Source organism: Lampetra planeri, chromosome 22, assembly GCF_965212315.1.
Source record: "Lampetra planeri chromosome 22, kcLamPlan1.2.h2, whole genome shotgun sequence".
NCBI classification, from domain to species: domain Eukaryota; kingdom Metazoa; phylum Chordata; class Hyperoartia; order Petromyzontiformes; family Petromyzontidae; genus Lampetra; species Lampetra planeri.
In genome coordinates, this window is record NC_136128.1 from 9,143,613 (window position 1) to 9,161,664 (window position 18,052).

Here is an 18,052-nt window from a genome sequence, read left to right on the forward strand (position 1 = left end):
CTTGCTGCTCTCTTCTAAAGACGGCTGCTCTCTCTCCGGAGGAGTGGGTACGTGGAGCTCATGGCAGTGTGGCACCGGGGCGATGGATGAAGGAAGGGCCGGATACGTGATAGCAGGTAAATTCTTGCCAGTCCGACGTTTGGAAGGGTCCACCATGCAGAAGTAGCAGTTGCTTGAGTGGTCACTGGGTTCCCGCCAAATTCTTGGGATCGCAAACTTCATGGTTCTCTTTTCCCCTCTGTACCATCCTACAAATATAAATGTATTTCACCCATGACTAATGTGTAAGAGATTCTCGCAACATTTTTCATATATGATATATTTTTTCAATAACATTGAAAATTGTAAAACATTTTAAAATTATAAACTTTTACAATAACATTTTTTAAAAAATATTTTATAACGTAAAATTTAAAGCAACAATTGTCCATTGCTGGCAGGTGAAATGAGGTGCCCAGGGTTTGTCTTGATCCCCGACAGGCATGCCGAAATATCCCTTGTAGGCCTCGCACATCTTAGCAGACGCTTCCACAGAGTACTTTTTCGCTCTTGTCTTGATAAATTGGCCGCAGACATAGAAAAATGTGTCTGCCGGATGCTTGCAGCCTCTTGATGCAATCTCAGAAAAATGCAGATATGTATCCACTTAGGCATCTGGAACTAAACGGAACTGGTGGGCTTAAAGCCCCTGTATTTATACTACTATTTATATTACTGGAAAGTTCTAGAATTTTCTAGAAGTTTACTCCAAGTTTACTCAGCACTGAATCTATCTGGAATGTTCTGGAAAATAGGTACATTTCAAAATATCAATGTCCTGGTCACAAAAGCAAAATTTGTCGGGAATAATTGCAATTTTATGTACTTTTGAGGCATAAGCAATTAGGAAATAGCACTTACTACCCAGGAACAAAAAAATGTGTTACACAGTGAAATCGATTGGGCAAGCCTGGCTCATTGTTTACTCCTGCGGGCAACGCATTCCAATAGTGGGATGAGTTGCTAATAACGCGTGCTGCACCATATGCCCGTGTCTGTATGCATGCGTATCTATACATAGATGCCACCCACCCCCTCGTGTACCGGTACGGCCTTCAAATCCGGCCTTCATAGGTGCTCGCTAAGAGCACTTGCCCCAACAGTCTGTTAAAGGCTATAGGGAGACCTTTGTATTTGTCTATGTATTTGGGAAGCAGTAGTGCAGCGGTTAGTGCACTGCGCTATGAATCCGGCCACCCGGGTTTGATTCCCGCTCACGGCCAACACCAGTGACGAACCGGTTCTGGGCCTCCCCTAGGTTGACTCAGCCTCAAATAAGTACCTGGTGCGTTGTGTGAACATCGCCACTAGGAGAGACAAAGGCAGCCGGGCGTGGTGCTGGCCACCCACCCCCTCGTGTGCCGTGCCGGCCTTCATAGGTGCTCGCTAACAGCACTTGCCCCAACAGTCTGTTGAGGATATACGGGAGATCTTTGTCTTCGCGTATCTATGTATCGATGCAGTCGTATCTATAATAACCACCATCTCTGTATATATATGCATGAGTGTATATCTATGCGTGCATGTGTATCTATGCAGTAGTGTAGTGGCTATCGCACGATCTGAGTAATGCGGATAATAGGACGCCGTTCAACAAGGCAGGACAGAAAGAACCACGGATTATCGCGGATTATAGGAAGAAGAATATGGGGCGCGGATAATGGGATACGTATTCATAAAACCGACAGCTCCCGTGGAAAATAAGGGTCGCGGGTTCTAGGGTAGCAGATGAGCGGAGTTCTTATCCGCGACCCTCAGTGCCACAGTCGCCACAATTGATATACTCTGTACGTGCTCATATAGATTCTCAAATCACGATGGGTCGAGGCGTGTAAAACTCTTGAAGCCTGTTGACGGACAGCGCTTTTGAGTGTCACTTGCGTGTAGAAGTCTCGTTCGGGCTGCCCACACCTCCCTCTCGTGGGACACGTGGGAACTACGCGCCTAAGGGCAAGCCGAATGAACTTTGATTAGAATCAGCGTACAGTAGAACCTTGGATTGCGAGCATAATTCGTTCCAGAAACGTGTTAATAATCCAAAGCACTCGTATATCAAAGCACTCGTATATCAGTTGTGATCACGTGACGCTCGGCAGACAAAGCGTATACGTACTACTCGTATTGCAAGGCCTCGCTCGTTTATCAAATGAATATTTATTTAAAAAAATTGCTCGTCTTGCAAAACACTCGCAGACCAAGTTACTCGCAATCCAAGGTTTTACTGTATTTATTTATACTGGAGGAATCCGATGAGCTATTAAGCTCTTTTTTATCACACAGGTGCAGTAGCGGCGCGGGTAAGAACGTCACAACAACAAACACTAACAACAAACACCGACGGGAGTGCAGGGGTTCGCCGGTTGGACTCCCAGCGTGACAACAATTACCCAAGCTCTGCAGCCCTACATGTGTTAAGATATTCTTGGTTCTTTCGGTAAAGTCACGTAGAAGGGAAATAATAAAAATAAAACAATAATATTCTCACGACGTTTCGATCGCAGCACAAGCAATCATCATCAGGTGTGAAAACCACGGCAAGACAATTTGATGATAGGCTTGTGTTGCAATCGAAACGTCGTGATAATTTTTTTGTTTTATTTTTATTATTTCCCTTCTACGTGACTTTACCGAAAGAACCAAGAATATGAATCCCTGCAGTCACGAAAGCTTTAAATCGAACAATGTGTCAAGATGTTTTCGGCTGCTGAACGAGTGTTTGTACACGAGGGAGCAAACCAGAGTGCTCCGAGAAATACCCACGTGTGCGGACGGGGGCAACGCTGTTGGCAACTTTCTCGATTCCAAACCACCTCTGTGCATGCCATGTGTGCTGGAGTAAAGTGTAGGTACTCTCATCGCTTCCAAAACTTTTAGTCAGGGTGGAAGAGGAGAGCAAATGACCTTCTAGAGGGGCTCTCTTGGGTTCTCCCTGCAGCAAGGAGGTCCTTCTGCCGGCAGTGGCGTGAGCAAGCAGTTGCAGGGCCGCGCCTTTACCTCTTATCACGAGCATGATGAATCGACGAATGTCGTCAAGGAGCATAAACCATCACGCGAACACCGATCATCCTCGCAGTGGCTTTTGACTGTGTTGTCTTTATTTTTATTTAAAGTTGCGCATTTATTTAAAGTTGTGCATTTTGATGCGACATCACATTTCTCAACCCCCCCCCCCTCGTCACACATCGTCACAAATGTCTGACCACCCCCCCCCCCCTAGGTGCGTGACGTCATTTATGGACGGTCCCTTAAGAAGCCGCTGGAGCTGTGCACTTTTAGATAATCTCGATTGAAATCTCATTTCTTTACAACTGTTTTTTTGCGTTTTAGTTTGTTGTCCTTCCGCCGCACCTCCGGCTAGCATGGTTGGCTACGTACGGCGCGAAAGAAGTTCAACACGCACACAGTGCGTACGTATCCCCAACCACTAACCCCCGCCTCCCCCTTTTCCTGGCCACACAGACATGTTGGACGAGTCCATGGAGGGGCGGGAGTGCGTGAACTGCGGAGCCATGTCCACCCCTCTGTGGCGGCGAGATGGTACGGGCCACTACCTGTGCAACGCGTGTGGCCTCTACAACAAGATGAACGGAATCAACCGGCCACTCATTAAGCCCCAGCGGCGCATGGTGAGTTAAGCGAGCACCTATTGAGGCCGGCGCTCTGCGAGGCGGCGATGTGGCGAGCGCCACGCCCGGCCAACTTTGTGGCCCACGTGCCGATGTTTGCAAACCGCACCGAGGATACTCATTTAAGGCTGAGTTGACCTCGGGGAGGTCCAGGACAGATGCCAATTTACACCGATGGTGCCGATGTTTGCAAACCGCACCGAGAATACTCATTTAAGGCTGAGTTGACCTCGGGGAGGTCCAGGACAAGTGCCAATTTACACCGATTGTATCCATGGCCGGGAATCGTACCCAGATGCCCGGGGTCATGGTGCAGTGCGCTAACCGCTGCACCACCGCTCCCCGCACATGGAATGCATAATGTGACAACCCGGTGCACGGCGTTCAATAAGTTACACACAGCAAATGCCATACGCACACACAAATTACTTTACATGCAACATACATACATACATGGATGGAATGTGCCCACGTAGCCATATGTCCAATTGTGAAAATCCCCATGTGCCAAGGTGCCATGGTTTCTTGTGTACCTGTTTGCCCGTGCGTCTGTGTCCATACATTCATGTGTCTGCGTGTCATATACATGTGTCTGTGTGTCATTCATCTGTGTATCCATGCATTAATGCGTCTGTATCAGAGGTCGCAACCGGGTACCCGATACCCATACTCTACCCGATACCCGGCTACCCGTACCCGGCCGGGTACGGGTACCCGTTTGCGGCCCTGGTGCGGCCGGGTACGGGTACGGGTAGGCCGTGAGTCACCGATGAGTAACTGTTTGTCACTCATTTCGGGTAGGGTACGGGTACCCGTTTGCGACCCTGGTGCGGCCGGGTACGGGTAAGGAATAAAAACCCGTTTGCGACCTCTGGTCTGTATCACATTCATGTGTCCTCTGTCATGTGTCGGTGTGTCCATGCGTTCATGCGTCTGTATATCATATTCATGCGTCCATGTATTCACATGCGCCTGCGTGTGTCTCGGCGCGCGTGTGCAGTCCGGCTCTCGCCGCGTCGGCCTCTCCTGCTCCAACTGCCAGACGAGCACCACGACGCTGTGGCGACGCAATGCCGAGGGCGAGCCGGTGTGCAACGCGTGTGGCCTTTACACCAAACTGCACGGGGTGAGCGGGCTTCGCACCCACGTGCATGCACACGTGTGCGCGCGTCTTCTGCGCACTCGTGATTAACCTAGGTTATGGGAGTTGCGCGTCTGTACGTGTGTGTCTGTGTGTCCACGTGTCTGTGTGTGCGGGTGTCCGTGTGTCTGTGTGCCCATGTCTCCATATGTCTGCATGTGCATGTGTCTGTGTTTCTGCTTGCCCATGTCTTGTGTGTCCGTGTGTAACAATGCTTCCGTGTGTCTGCCTGTCCGCGTGTCTGTGTGCCCATGTGTGTTGTGCGTCTGTGCTTTATCTCACCCTTGACACCACTTGCTGATTGACTCTGTAACTCATTACCCACCTTCGTTTTCCCGCACCATTTGCAGGGTATTAAATATAACATCAACGGCATCCCGCTATCGGATCTGTGTGTTGCTAATGGTGACGAGGTTCAACATTGAGTCTAGACCTCTAGACATTTGTTCGGCAGCTTTCAATGGAAAAGACTGGGCCTTGAGGAGGCTGTTTCTATGGTCTCCTTGTAATGCCATACACTCGGTCCATTTGAACATGTAGGCTTTCGCGAACAATATCATCCATAAGATAGGTTTTTTTTTGTTGGGTTATATCGCGTAAATATAAATGTGTCGTTAAGTGCATGCCTATACAGGTCACTAGACATCAATGGGGATAACCTGTACGCAGACAATAACCCAAGTACTGCTATTTTACTGCACGCAAACGACAGGAGGTACATGAACAATGTGCATGCATAATGTGCATACATAAAATACGTTGATTACCATGGTTAAATCATGATGGTGAGATGATGATGGTTCGATCATGATGGTGAGATGATGATGGTTAGATCATGATAAATAACCCAAACGGTAATGGATACCCATTGTAATTTATATGCATTCAATATCCCCCCCCCCCCCCTTCGCACGTGAAGGCTCATAAGTGACATCATCACATCCACCCCTCTATTTAAGGAACGAAACTAGAGGATTTCACAAATCTGGCTGTCGCCTGATGAAGCTAGTTATAATTACTGGCGAAACGTCGTACTCAGATTGTAAATGTTGTGGATTTGGTCTCCAGCCCACCGGTGTGCTGTACTAGTAACGATTTGGCATGTTCTATTTACGTGACAAACCTTACAAATTGGCTGTGTCGGGTGGTGGCGGGTTTAACGACACAGCATTAATTTATATTTACGCGATCTAAAAACCTTGATCATCCACTCGGTACATAATCGTCACCTCAATGCTTGCATCCCCACACGGGGTACTCTGTCTCAATTTCTTAAACCACTTGCTCACAACTCATGGCTCCGGTGTCAACATATGTCATCACTTTCCCAGCAATTTTTTTTTTTAACTGTCGAGACATATGGAAGACACCAGGGGCCAAGTGTGGTATTGTATCTCTCCAGATTTCTCTCGATTACTGTTCAGATATATATTTTTAAGGTCTTTAAAAAAATTTATAATAATATCCAGCGCTTAATTTCAGCCGGAACTGTCCAGAACACCGTTCAAAGTAAATTATTAGAACCACACCACATCCATCTCGCCTTTATTTTGTCCTCGTTTTTTTAATGAACATGTACATGGGATTATAGTAATAGAGGGCACAATGATGTATGATCATTACGGACAAGCGTACTTGTGCACTGGTGGTCGTGCCTTAGGCCGACCATCCCTAGGCCAAACCAGCTTATCAGTTTTGCAGGATATTTCGAGCAAAAACATTTAATCCCTGGTTACAGCATACATTTTTTTTTTGTTCAACAGAATGAATCTATGGCTGTAAAATTTGTGAAACCTTTTACCGAACGCTCAGATTTCGGTGCAGCTCCGCTCACATTTGAGACCGTGGACTTTTCCACCACCTCCCGTGCAGAAAGCGTCCCCATTAAAGGAGCAACGTTCCGACATCGTGATCAGACGGAATCTCTCAATTCGGAGTCACAACTCAATTCCAGCGGCAATTCCTTTTTTTTTTGTTGCCCGTCACATTTGTGCCGAGTCGTTGAGTTGTCGTCTGTCCTCTTTGTCATGCATCTCTCATATTTGTCTAATTTTACATCAACACTTTGTAAAGTTCATTTGTTTTTACATACTATCGTTTGCAATGCCTTTTTTGTATCGTCTGTAATGTCCACCTTGTTGTATTTTGCGGCTGAATTTCCACCGGCACACCCAGCACATCATCAGGCAAGGGTTGCCTGAGTGCAGGGGTGGGGGAGGGGCGAGGTGGGGGATGGGGTGGAGGGGAGGGATGGGGGAGACGTCGTCCCGTTGGCTCTACGAACCTCCGGAGGCCTTAGGGACATGGCTCTTATTGAGGGCTCTTCTCCCTGTGTAATTGAATACTGCAGGGTCAGGCTGGGAGTTGAGGGAGACATTCCCCTGCATTGTGGGAGCACGCTCTGGCTATAGTGACGCTTGCAGGGCTCACTGCAGTTAGAGTGAACACAGTGATGGTCTTATTGATAGCCCAACACATTAGTCAATAACACTGGCGTAATAGAAAAAATAAATAATAGGAAACGTCCCAGGCAATGACACTTCGTCATAGCACAAAAGAGAGCCATTGCCCAAACTTCACGGATTACATATTTTTCCTTTAAGGCCACCGTGTTATTGAGAATTGCTTTGAATTCTTGCTTATTTTCTGCTGGTGCACCACTGCCAACGTAGTAGCAGCAGCAACACCACCACCGAATGATAATGTGTTTACTCTTATCGTTGTGAATCGCAGTGCACAGGTTTGGCTGCACCCGAGCAATCGGCCACACGACCAAATCATCGCTGTCGAAATCGCGCAACTTAATCGCCGGCAACTGCTCGGTTCACATCTGAGTCGAGCAGTTTCGCAACAGGGAACTTAAATGGCGCATTCGGGATCGTAGCGACCAATGACATTTCGCAAACGCTGCAGCGCGACGAATGAAAACACGTCGCTACAAATCGCCGAGCGGACCGAGTTTGGCTCCGATTAGCACGGCTGGCTACGTACGGTGCGAAAGAAGTTCAAACATACATGCATAATAGCTTGCCCTGGGTGCAGGGATTGTTGACCAGTTTGGCTACCTCTAGGCCACGGAGGCTTGGGAGATCACGCTCACTGAGGCTGATCACGTCCACAGGTGCCCCGGCCCCTCGCCATGAAGAAGGACGGCATCCAGACGCGCAAGCGCAAGCCCAAGGGAGCTTGCAAGAGCAAATCTACTTCCGGTCAGTGCCCACCTCGTCATCTTCATCATCATCATCGTCGTCGTCGTCATGACCGACTGTGACGTCAGTCAGTACGCTTGTGGAGACACGGCGTCACGGCGTCGTCTGCACGCGACTCGGCTCGTTCGTTTGCGCTTGAGGCGTCAGCGGCGCATTATTCACATGATTCAGTCTCGGTTTATTGTCGTGTGTGCGCACGTGCGTCCGCAGGGGTGGGCCACTCCGACCACTGCTCCACCCCAGGCCCGTGCATCCAGCCTCCTCCCCCACCCGAAGATCTGAGCTCCGTGAAGTCGGAGCCGAGGCTGAGCCCCCCGCTCTACGGCCTGCAGCACGGCACGCAGGTTCGACGCACGGCGGCCACTGCGGGCGTTCGTACCGGGGGCTGCCGTATGGTTCGGCGATACATTCCATTCTGCTATAGCGCCGCGTGTAGTTATCACAACGCGAATTGGATATATAACGCAATGAATGTATCAGGGAGCACATTTTTGACAACGCGGATGCGGATTTGGATATAACGCGACTGAGTGAACGGAACTACGTCGCAGCGCGAGGAGGAATAAGCGGTCGTACGGGTGCCTCGGCAAAGCATCATCGTCGCACAGGGCATCGGGATGCTGCTGGATATTTCTAGATGGTACCCACGTGTCTCGGTCTTGTGTTCGGCCTGCGTACGCATCTCACGCATTATCGCAGGCTGTGCTTCACCCTATATATTATTTATTTCACGCGATTTTCCATAATGCGGTGTTCTTCAGGAATGCAACTCCTACCGCACTATAAGAGAACAGAGTGTACTGCGATCAGAGCCCAATGAGATGTGCTATACAGGCACCGGAACGATGTGGTTCGTGCTGCACTCCGAGCCTGGGACGAGGTCGCTCTCATACGAGATAATAATTCAATGCCTATGTGGCTGATGCAGCAGCGGGCTACTCTAGTCCAGCAGGTGCCTGGCAAATATCCCAAAGCTGCTGTTGTTTTTGTTGTTGGCGTTGCCAAATAGCCAAACATGTCAAAGTGAGTAATGAAGCATTCTGGTTACAACTCTGAGCCAGTGCTGGAAATTATGCATTCCTATGGCAGGGGTGAGTCTATCCATGTCAACACATCCTACAAAGTGGTACTTATTTTAACGACCCCAGAGAGGATGATGGGCTGAGACAACCCCCAACTAAGATGTGAACGCAACCTTGCGATTGTGAGCCACTCGCCCTAACGTTGAGCCGTGCCAAATTATGCACGAAATAAAGATCTCCATAATTACATTTCTAAACAAATAACTATGCCTAGACTTTGCACTCCTATCGCGAATTTTGTATTCTTTGTTGTTGTAACGTAGTGGACATCTGTGACAAAGAGCTTTATAGCTAATCGGATTCCTCCGGTATACAATAAATATTCAGAATCTAAACTAGTAGCCATCTTTCAGAGTAATTGAGGGCATGGCAATTATATGACATCATTGTTTTCTGACATCATTTGATTACGTAACTATTGCTTGTGTAACTTACAGCATGGTATCATGAGTCCTATAGGTTGTAATGACTTAGGTTGAGTAAACTGCAGTTGAAAAGGCAATCTTTATTCACGACAGAATTACAGTAAAACACAAAAACTAAACGAGGAAAATTCTAAATTCAATTACAGAGTTTTGGGGAAACCAGAAATTGACTCACATCAAGATAATCGGCATATTGTGAAAATATTTAAATGTTTCTTATCGTGAACATTTTATACCAGGGAATCCAAAATAATTAGCACGGCTAGTCCCGCGTGAGAGTTAAGGAAATGGAGTGTGGTACAGTGGTTCAAGTACTGCACTATAAACTTGCCAACCTTAGTGAGAGTCCTGGCCACAACCAAAATTCGGCGGTAAGAATTGACGTGCGCAAACCACCGCGCCGCCGCTCCACCAGCGGCTCGAATCGCCGAGCGAGCGCCAGCCGGCTCCTCCCCAGGGCAGAGTGGAACTCAGCTCGCCGGCCCGTTACGCCACTAACGCGGTCCCGGCGGCGTCGCCGCGGTTTGCGCTCCCGTTTCAGGCGCATCACCTGCTGGGCGCTCCGCTACAGCTTGCGCTCTCGGGCCTCCGCCTGCCGCCCGAGCCTCTGCTCCTCCGCTCATCGCACAGCACCAGCAGCCCCCAGCAGGTAAGAGGTGGCGCGCGCCACCCTTTACATCCTCCCCGCACCACCCTCCCACCTCACAGCAGAGGTCGCAAACGGGTCGCAAATGGGTACCCGTACCCGGCCGGGTACGGGTACCCATTCCCTACCCGTACCTGTACCCTACCCGAAATGAGTGACAAACGGCTACTCACCAGTGACTCACGGCCTACCCGTACCCGTACCCGACCGGGTACGGGTAGCCGGGTATCGGGTATGGTACGGGTATCGGGTACCCGGTTGCGACCTCTGCCTCACAGTGTCCGTGTAGGCCCGGTGTTCTTCACTGCAAGGCCTGCGGTCCACTGGCGGCCGCTGGTGGCCTTTAGCGCGGCCCCTGACGTGCGGCCCGCGACAAATACACAAATGGTGAAAACACCTCCCCATCATCATCATCGTGCTGCTGACAAACCCCCAAATGTTTCAAATGTGTGGTGCTCGTCACACTGGTGTCATATCGGCAGCAGTAATTATAATTACATTTATATAGTGCTTTTCATCAAGGCTCCCCTCCGAAAATTAGTGAAGAACACTGTTTTCGGGGGGTGCCACGTTATTTATTTTATCCACGCCGTATTCTCCAGATTAAAAGAGCCGCTTTATTTATTTATTTTAGCCATTCCGTATTCTCTGGATTGAAAGGACGCGTTTGAAAGTAAGACGAGCCCCTCCCCACCTCCCCAAACTTTCGGATCACTCTGAAAAACAACAACAACAATGACAAGAATATTGAAAGGGGGTGATGGCGACGTGGGTAACCGTGCGGTAGCGTCACACAGATGTCGAGGGGGGGGGGGGGGGGCACGGTGCCCGGTACGAAGCACAGCGCTCGCACCGCGGTGGTGACGGTGTTGTCTCACACCGTGGGGTGCAGCGCCGCTCGCAACGCACTAGAGTTGAACTCCGTGCCGTGTGTGTCACCACGTGTAACTAAATAACGCATCTGTATTGAGTTTGTGTACAATACCGGTAAAATGCTTTCTCCCTGTTCTTTGGTTCTTTTGGTAATTTTCTTTGTTTCTTTTTGGTAATTTGCAATATCCTGAATTTGGTTGTTTGTCCATTCGCATGAATGAGTGTATAGGGTGCCACGGTGGCGATATATTAACTACCCCGCCTGGTATACAGGAGGTCGTGGGTTCGATTCTGACCCTGATGCCTGTATATTTGGAGTTTGAACGTTTGCACGTTCTCCCTGTGGTTGAGTGGATTTTTCTCCAGGTCCTCCAGTTTTTCCCTCCACATTCTAGAAACGAGCGTTTGGAGCATTTCGGTGATGTACTTTTCAACGTGATGAGCCACTTCATTGGGCTATCATTTGTGGCCAGAGCAGTATAGCTCAGTGGGCCGTACCCAGAAAAAAAAAAACAATGGGAGGAAACTGGAGTTTCACAAATCTTTGCATGATCCGCCGACCCTTGCCTCCAAAGCACTGGATCACTACCTCTGATATTCTTCAGCTGCCCGGCCACTCACGGCGTCTCTCGTTATCTCCTGCAGAGCAATGGCAGCATGGAGGCGCAGGCCGAGGCTCATTCGCTGTACGGAATGAACGCGGGAGCCCACGGACTGGGAGGATCTCCGCAAGGCTCCGGCCCATCCGCCGTCTCCTAGCAACGCCATCGCCTAGCAACGCCGTCGCCTAGCAACGCCATCGCCTAGCAACGCCATCACCAAGCAACGCTGTTTCCTAGCAATGCAGTCTAAACAGCAATGACGTCTCCCGGTAGCGCTGTTGCTCTAAGAATGTCTTTTTTTTGCTGTCGTTTAAAAATAAAATAAAATCCGATATAAATATTATTTAAAGAAATAATAGAGAACGGTTAGTTCCGAAATGTAAGATGTAAAATATAATTCGTTTAAGAAGGTACGTTTTGCTTTGTAACAGAAAATACAGAAAAAAATAAGTGAAATTGTCAGATACGAACGAAAATTAAGTTAAAATCTATTTTATCCTCGTGCCGAACCATTAGTTTGGCTGTTGATGCTCAAGAAACTTATGCAAAGAAACATTCACGTGAATGAATAAACCAATACGAATGTGAATTGCAATCAAAATTCTGGGTTGTACAGATACAATGATCGTGTAAGCATGTGCAGGGAACGCTCTGCTGGATGTTGATGTAAGGAGCACTGACCCAGCATCGCACCCAGCCACAACTGTAAGGGGATACACCATATGCCACATGTAAAAAAAAAATCTGAAACCCACTCTCCTCTCATTTTACCCCTTTTCTACTGGAAGATCCGAGCTGAGTCAGCAAGGAACATATGGATCAGAGGAATGGCACATTTCGAGCTGATCCATGCCCATAATGAAACCAGCTTCTCAAGTGTAGCAAGTTGGTCGATCACGTAAATTCGAGGCTCACCTACTGGACATCTTTATAGCCCATTGGATTTCTCCAGTACAAATACATCACATTCTTCTCATTCACTTTATTTGGCCAAAATCCATCTCTGAGAATTAAAGTTATTGATCCAATTGTCTTGTTGCAAACTCGTGGCAGGGTGTATGGTAAAATGTGCCCCCATACTCTGTAGAGGAAAACAGGAAAATTGAAGAATGTGTCATGTCCTGTCGAGACATTTCTTCCACAGCCATTACGCTAAAACACAGTGGGCAAACACCATGCTGCAAGATGTCTGAATGGATTCTTCATTTCGCGACGTGATGCGTGTAGCACGGTTGCAATCAATTGGGTTCAGGAAATCGAACGCGAAATGCAAGTGTAACGTTGCGCTCAGAGTGGTTGCTCTGAATAATGGCCAAAGGTATATTTTTGTATATTATAAGGCAGTTTAAACGAAAAAAGTAGCGAGTTGTTTTTTGACTTGTGATTTTAAATATCTGACAATTCACGGTAAAATTATTGAAGGATTTGTGTTCATGCAGTCTCAAAAGGTAAAGGTACAGCCCAGCAATTGTTTTGCTACGCCACTATTGGCAGAAGGACCTGCACCAGAGGCAGCTCTAGAGAGTCCCTGTTGGGGGTATTTGGCCTACTCTTCCATTCTGGCCAGGTATCTTGGAAGAGGTGGGAGTACCCACGCTTTACTCCACCTAGATACGACCTACCGATCAACTAACCGTGGTGTGTCAGTTTATACTGCTGGGTGGACAGGAGTTCAAGAAACCTCCATTGTTTCAACTGCAGCGCTGGGAGATCAAATCGAACCGGCGACCCCTGTATTGCGAGATCAGTGTGCCAACCAGCTATTGCATCATATGCCTGGACATTCCCTGAAGTTGCGAAAATTATGGCCTCACGCTCGCTCACCGATGTTGGCGTGTTTTATTTTTTAATGTACAGGCGGACCAGATCACCATTGGCCCTTTTTAAAAAAAATGGAATTTCCAGAGTTTTATCTTTAACCAATGTTTTTTTGTGATACTGCATTGGCGGTGCTGCATAAGAAAAAAAAACTAAAAAAAACTCAATACATTAATCTTATCGTGCAATGGCCCTTATTACACGTTTTCAACGAATGACCATTGCCCATAAAATTAATGATTATATATTTTATGTCTTTTGAGGGCAGTTTTATTGATGAGTGTGTTGAGTTCGGGGTTTTATCCGCATCGCCCGACCAGCCACGTTCGGACTATCTCTGGCACGTGTGTTGCCAATCAAGTGAGCTATCCCTCCTCAACCCAGGAATGTAATACTGCAATGATTCTAGATTTGAAGCTTTCGTGACTGCAAGGAATCATATTCTTAGGTTTTTTCGGTAAAGTCACGTAGGTAAAACATCAAAATTAATGAAAATAAAATAAAATAAAAACAAAAATCACGACGTTTCGGAGGCAACACAAGTCTCCGTCATCAGGTGGGACCGTCACAGCCGAATTAGCACTTGATGCAGCTAATTCGGCTGTGACGGTCCCACCTGATGACGGAGACTTGTGTTGCCTCCGAAACGTCGTGATTTTTGTTTTTATTTTATTTTAATTAATTTTGATGTTTTACCTACGTGACTTTACCGAAATAACCTAAGAATATGAATACTGCAATGCTTCACCATGCTGGGTCGTGTGATTCTGAGATACGGTTTCGAGCAAGTGATATACCATCCAGCAGAGCCTTCGTGATTTTATCATTTAAACTAGTGGTTATCAACATTTGCGCAATACCCCCCTCCCTCCGAAACAAAACCACTGGATCTCCACACCTTCCCCCCCTCGTTAATAAGACCGCAAAACGAGAGAGAGCACGTGTCCGTGTGTTCACTCATGGCCGTTTTAGTAAGGGATTTGTTTCATTTATATATCCGTGCGTTCTGTTGCATCGTCGCGCTGACGTTATCCCCGTGCATCGTTCAAAAACAAAGTCTCTTGCACGTGACCATGCCCTAACGTGCACTCCCCCTTAAAGGATTTCAGGAGGTGGGGGGCTAACCCACGGTGTTGAGAACCGCTGGTTTAAACGCTAAACGTAAATATGCATTTATGTGTGTAGGTGTACGGTGTGAATTTGGGGAGCAAGCTTCCGGTGATATGAGCCCATGCAAGTTGGCTCATGGCAGTGTTTTTCAGAGTCGGTGCGGGTCTGCACCGACACTGCGCCGAGTAGCATAGTTGACAATTATGAGCCAATGATAACACCCGTGCCACTGTGCACGGCTTCCAAGTGCCTAGGCCCTATGGGGTTACGCTTAAATTATTACAATATTGTGATTCGTGTATTATTGCCGAGTTTCCGGATGGGATGGTTTATCAAACACAATGTTCCCGTGGGTTTTAAGAGAAATAAACGTGTTTTTTTTTCTAAGCCGTGTTTGCTTGCGTATGTATCTTTTTTTCGTCCTTTATTACAAAAAAGTTATTTAGTTTTTGGGCAGATGTGACCACGGTGCAAATGTTAAATGTCACACCAAGACAGATCTGTGAAGACGCCTGCACAATATGATTTGCTCAAACTTTATTTTTAGAATTTCCACTTTGGATAGCATTTTATTTTGTCACTGGCAGTACAGAAATTGTATACACAGTGATGTGACTGTTGTATATTTAGATATTGGGGAAAGCCTGAGTCCCTAATAATTATAATAAGGGTTCTGCATTGGGATCGTTGATCAATTTATATTTGACTAGTTCATAAAGCCTGTCTTCGCCAAGCTAACTTTTCAATAAATATAATAATTAACCTATGATTTTTTTTTATATATTTTACATACGATCAGACACTAACAACTACGCCAAACATTATATTTTCCGCAAAAAAACACAAAAATAGTTGACTTGATTCAACATCTTACATTTAAAGACGTACCCATCCGAAACCACTCAATACTCTGAGGGGAAGCTCCTATCTTTTACCGTTTTCGAATTAATCAGATTTGAACATCATAAAATTGCGGTTTTTTTTGTTAAAATCCGCTTGAATCCTAAATATCTCAAAACAATAAAATACAAACAAATGGTTATCGCTGTAATTGTATTTGCTCGATCAAAAAGGAAAAAAACCCACTATCTTATATTTTGAACGGTTTCTGAACGACTCGAGGCACAAACGTGTTTCTGGGGCACTTAAATCGATATTGGGAGCCTTAAAATGAAAAATCTGGGATATTCAGATTTTCCCTGTTGTGTTCCAAAATCTGTGTACCAAATGTCAGCTGTCTACCTTGTCGAGAAGTACGGTACCCTGGAGGTTTTTTTGACATACATACGGATTAAGGTCTTTATTTAGATTGCAGGGGTGTTTACGAATGAAACAGGATTTCTCCACACATTTGGCTGTTGACTGAGGATGCTCCTGACGATGCTAGTTGTTATTACTGGCGAAACGTCGTACTCGAATTGTAAATGTTCTGCACTTACTCTCCAACACACCGGCGTGCTATGCTAGTAACGAATTGGTATGTTCTGTTTACGTGACAACCCTTACTAATTGGCTGTCGGGTCGTGGCGGGTTTAACGACACATCATTGATATATACGCGATCTTACCCCCAAAAACACATATGGATAATACTGGTCGCGAAAGCCTACTACATACTCATTGGTTTTTTCGGTAAAGTCACGTACTGTATGTAGAAATAAAATAAAATGTAACTAAACTAAATTAAAATAAATCACGTTTCGAACGCAACACAAGCGCTCATCGTCAGGTGGAAATGGGGTAAACCACATAGCGATAGAACACACAGAGGGACAACACGCACATAGCACAGAAATAACGGCAAAACTGCACGTAGGCAAATAACGTCGTGCTTTATTTTAATTTAATATGATTTTGTTACATTTTCTTTTATTTCTACATAGGTTACTTTACCGAAAATACTCTCTGTTTTTTTCGGTAAAATCACGTAGGTAAAACAATCAATAAAATAAAATAAATGAAAACAACTAAATCATGCATTATTTTGCTGTGCCTTTTTTACACCTGATGAGGGAGGCTTGTGTTGCCTCCGAAACGTCGTGATTTAATTTAGTTTTGATTTAAAGCTTTCGTGACTGCAGGGATTCATATTGGTTCTTTCGGTAAAGTCACCTTAGAAGGGAAATAATAAAATAATACAAATGATTGCTTTTGTTGCGGTCGAAACGTCGTGAGAATTTTTATTGTTTTATATTTTATTATTTCCCTTCTACGTGACTTTACCGAAAGAACCAATAATATTAATTTAGTTGTTTTCACTAATTTTATTGATTGTTTTACCTACGTGACTTTACCGAAAAAAACAGAGTATGAATCCTTGCAGTCACGAAAGCTTCAATTCTAGCCTACTACATGTTAATCTGAAGGGGTGGTGTGTCTGCGTGAGTGGGAATAAACTAGAAGGTCCGTACACATAGGGTTTGTGTATAAATAAGCTAACGGCAGATGTGTAATATAATGTAATGTATAATAATGTATTATAATAATGGCAGATGTGTAATAATGAAATACGGGAGTGTTTCAGGCAAGTTATATTGTGTTAGGTCATGCTGCTACTGCGTTGGCAGTGGTGCTCAAAGCACATCTTAACAAAAACATTCAACAACATCGGTGTGGCTTCAAAAGGAACAAAACAAACATAAAAAGACGACGTTTCGGGCAATGCCCCTTCATTTCAGCACCCGTACGAGTGGACAACGCATTGAGTTTTAATTCCATAGCTCACATAAACAATGCGACGGAATCCCGGGCAAACGAGGACCAATCAGCGCGCGGGATCCCACCGCGCTGAGCCAATCAACGCGGCGCGTCGCTCCCCCCTCCCTCCCTCCCCTTATCAATATTGCGAAATCAAAACGGGTGACCGAAGACTACGTGATCGCGCCACTGGGGCTACGTCACTCGGACGAGGCCCGGGGACCAATGAGAGGACGAGGATCGCCGCGCGTGAGGGCGTGGCTTATGCCAGGACACGCCCCCCTACTCGCCCCGCCCCCACCGCGTGTCATTGGCGCGTCGCACGCCCGGCGATTTAAAACAAAAATAATCAAATAAAGTCAAACTCTGGCATTCTCAAAGCACGCCGTGGGTATTATTTCCCGCAGCGATTTAAAAGCAGCCTCCCCCTCCCGTTTTGTTAAACCTTTATCCTTAAAACGTTTATCCTTAAACATTTAGCCAGCCGCTAGTCCAAGAGGCCCTGTTATCTCCGGGCCCTACTGTCTTGCCTGAACGCTGGTACCCGTCGTACGCGACCCAACTCCGGACCAGACATGGACATCCTCCGGTCCCTGGGACATCCCGAGGAGGTGTTCAACCTCATCAAGTTCAAGCTGGGGGGATGCAAATCCGTGATGCCCAGTCTGGATTTGGTGAGTGGACACGATTGTTGTATCTGCGTATCGTCAGAAGAATACATCACCAGCCGAATATTAATTAATCCATCATCATCCATTCATAACGTCGTCATCATCATCTGTCGT

General features: G+C 46.6%; 2 protein-coding genes across 5 annotated transcripts in view; both read left to right on the top strand.

Moving 5' to 3' along the window:
• The window catches only part of LOC144724984 (transcription factor GATA-4-like), an 88,897-nt gene extending 73,939 nt beyond the window's left edge, over window positions 1-14,958 (top strand). For 2 of the 3 annotated variants that reach the window (XM_078604364.1, XM_078604363.1), the window contains 7 exons: window positions 21-116; window positions 3,499-3,665; window positions 4,666-4,791; window positions 7,928-8,015; window positions 8,226-8,359; window positions 10,064-10,171; window positions 11,687-14,958. In XM_078604364.1, the coding sequence (XP_078460490.1) occupies window positions 21-116; window positions 3,499-3,665; window positions 4,666-4,791; window positions 7,928-8,015; window positions 8,226-8,359; window positions 10,064-10,171; window positions 11,687-11,800 (833 nt within the window). In that variant the 3' untranslated portion in view covers window positions 11,801-14,958. The remainder of the gene's footprint in view (window positions 1-20; window positions 117-3,498; window positions 3,666-4,665; window positions 4,792-7,927; window positions 8,016-8,225; window positions 8,360-10,063; window positions 10,172-11,686) is intronic. The other variant, XM_078604365.1, reaches the window with a different exon arrangement.
• A 2,642-nt stretch (window positions 14,959-17,600) lies between these two features.
• Window positions 17,601-18,052, top strand: part of FDFT1 (farnesyl-diphosphate farnesyltransferase 1) — a 28,421-nt gene continuing 27,969 nt past the window's right edge. The window contains exon 1 of one of the 2 annotated variants that reach the window (XM_078604368.1): window positions 17,601-17,941. In XM_078604368.1, coding sequence (XP_078460494.1) covers window positions 17,911-17,941 — 31 coding nt within the window. In that variant the 5' untranslated portion in view covers window positions 17,601-17,910. The remainder of the gene's footprint in view (window positions 17,942-18,052) is intronic. The other variant, XM_078604371.1, reaches the window with a different exon arrangement.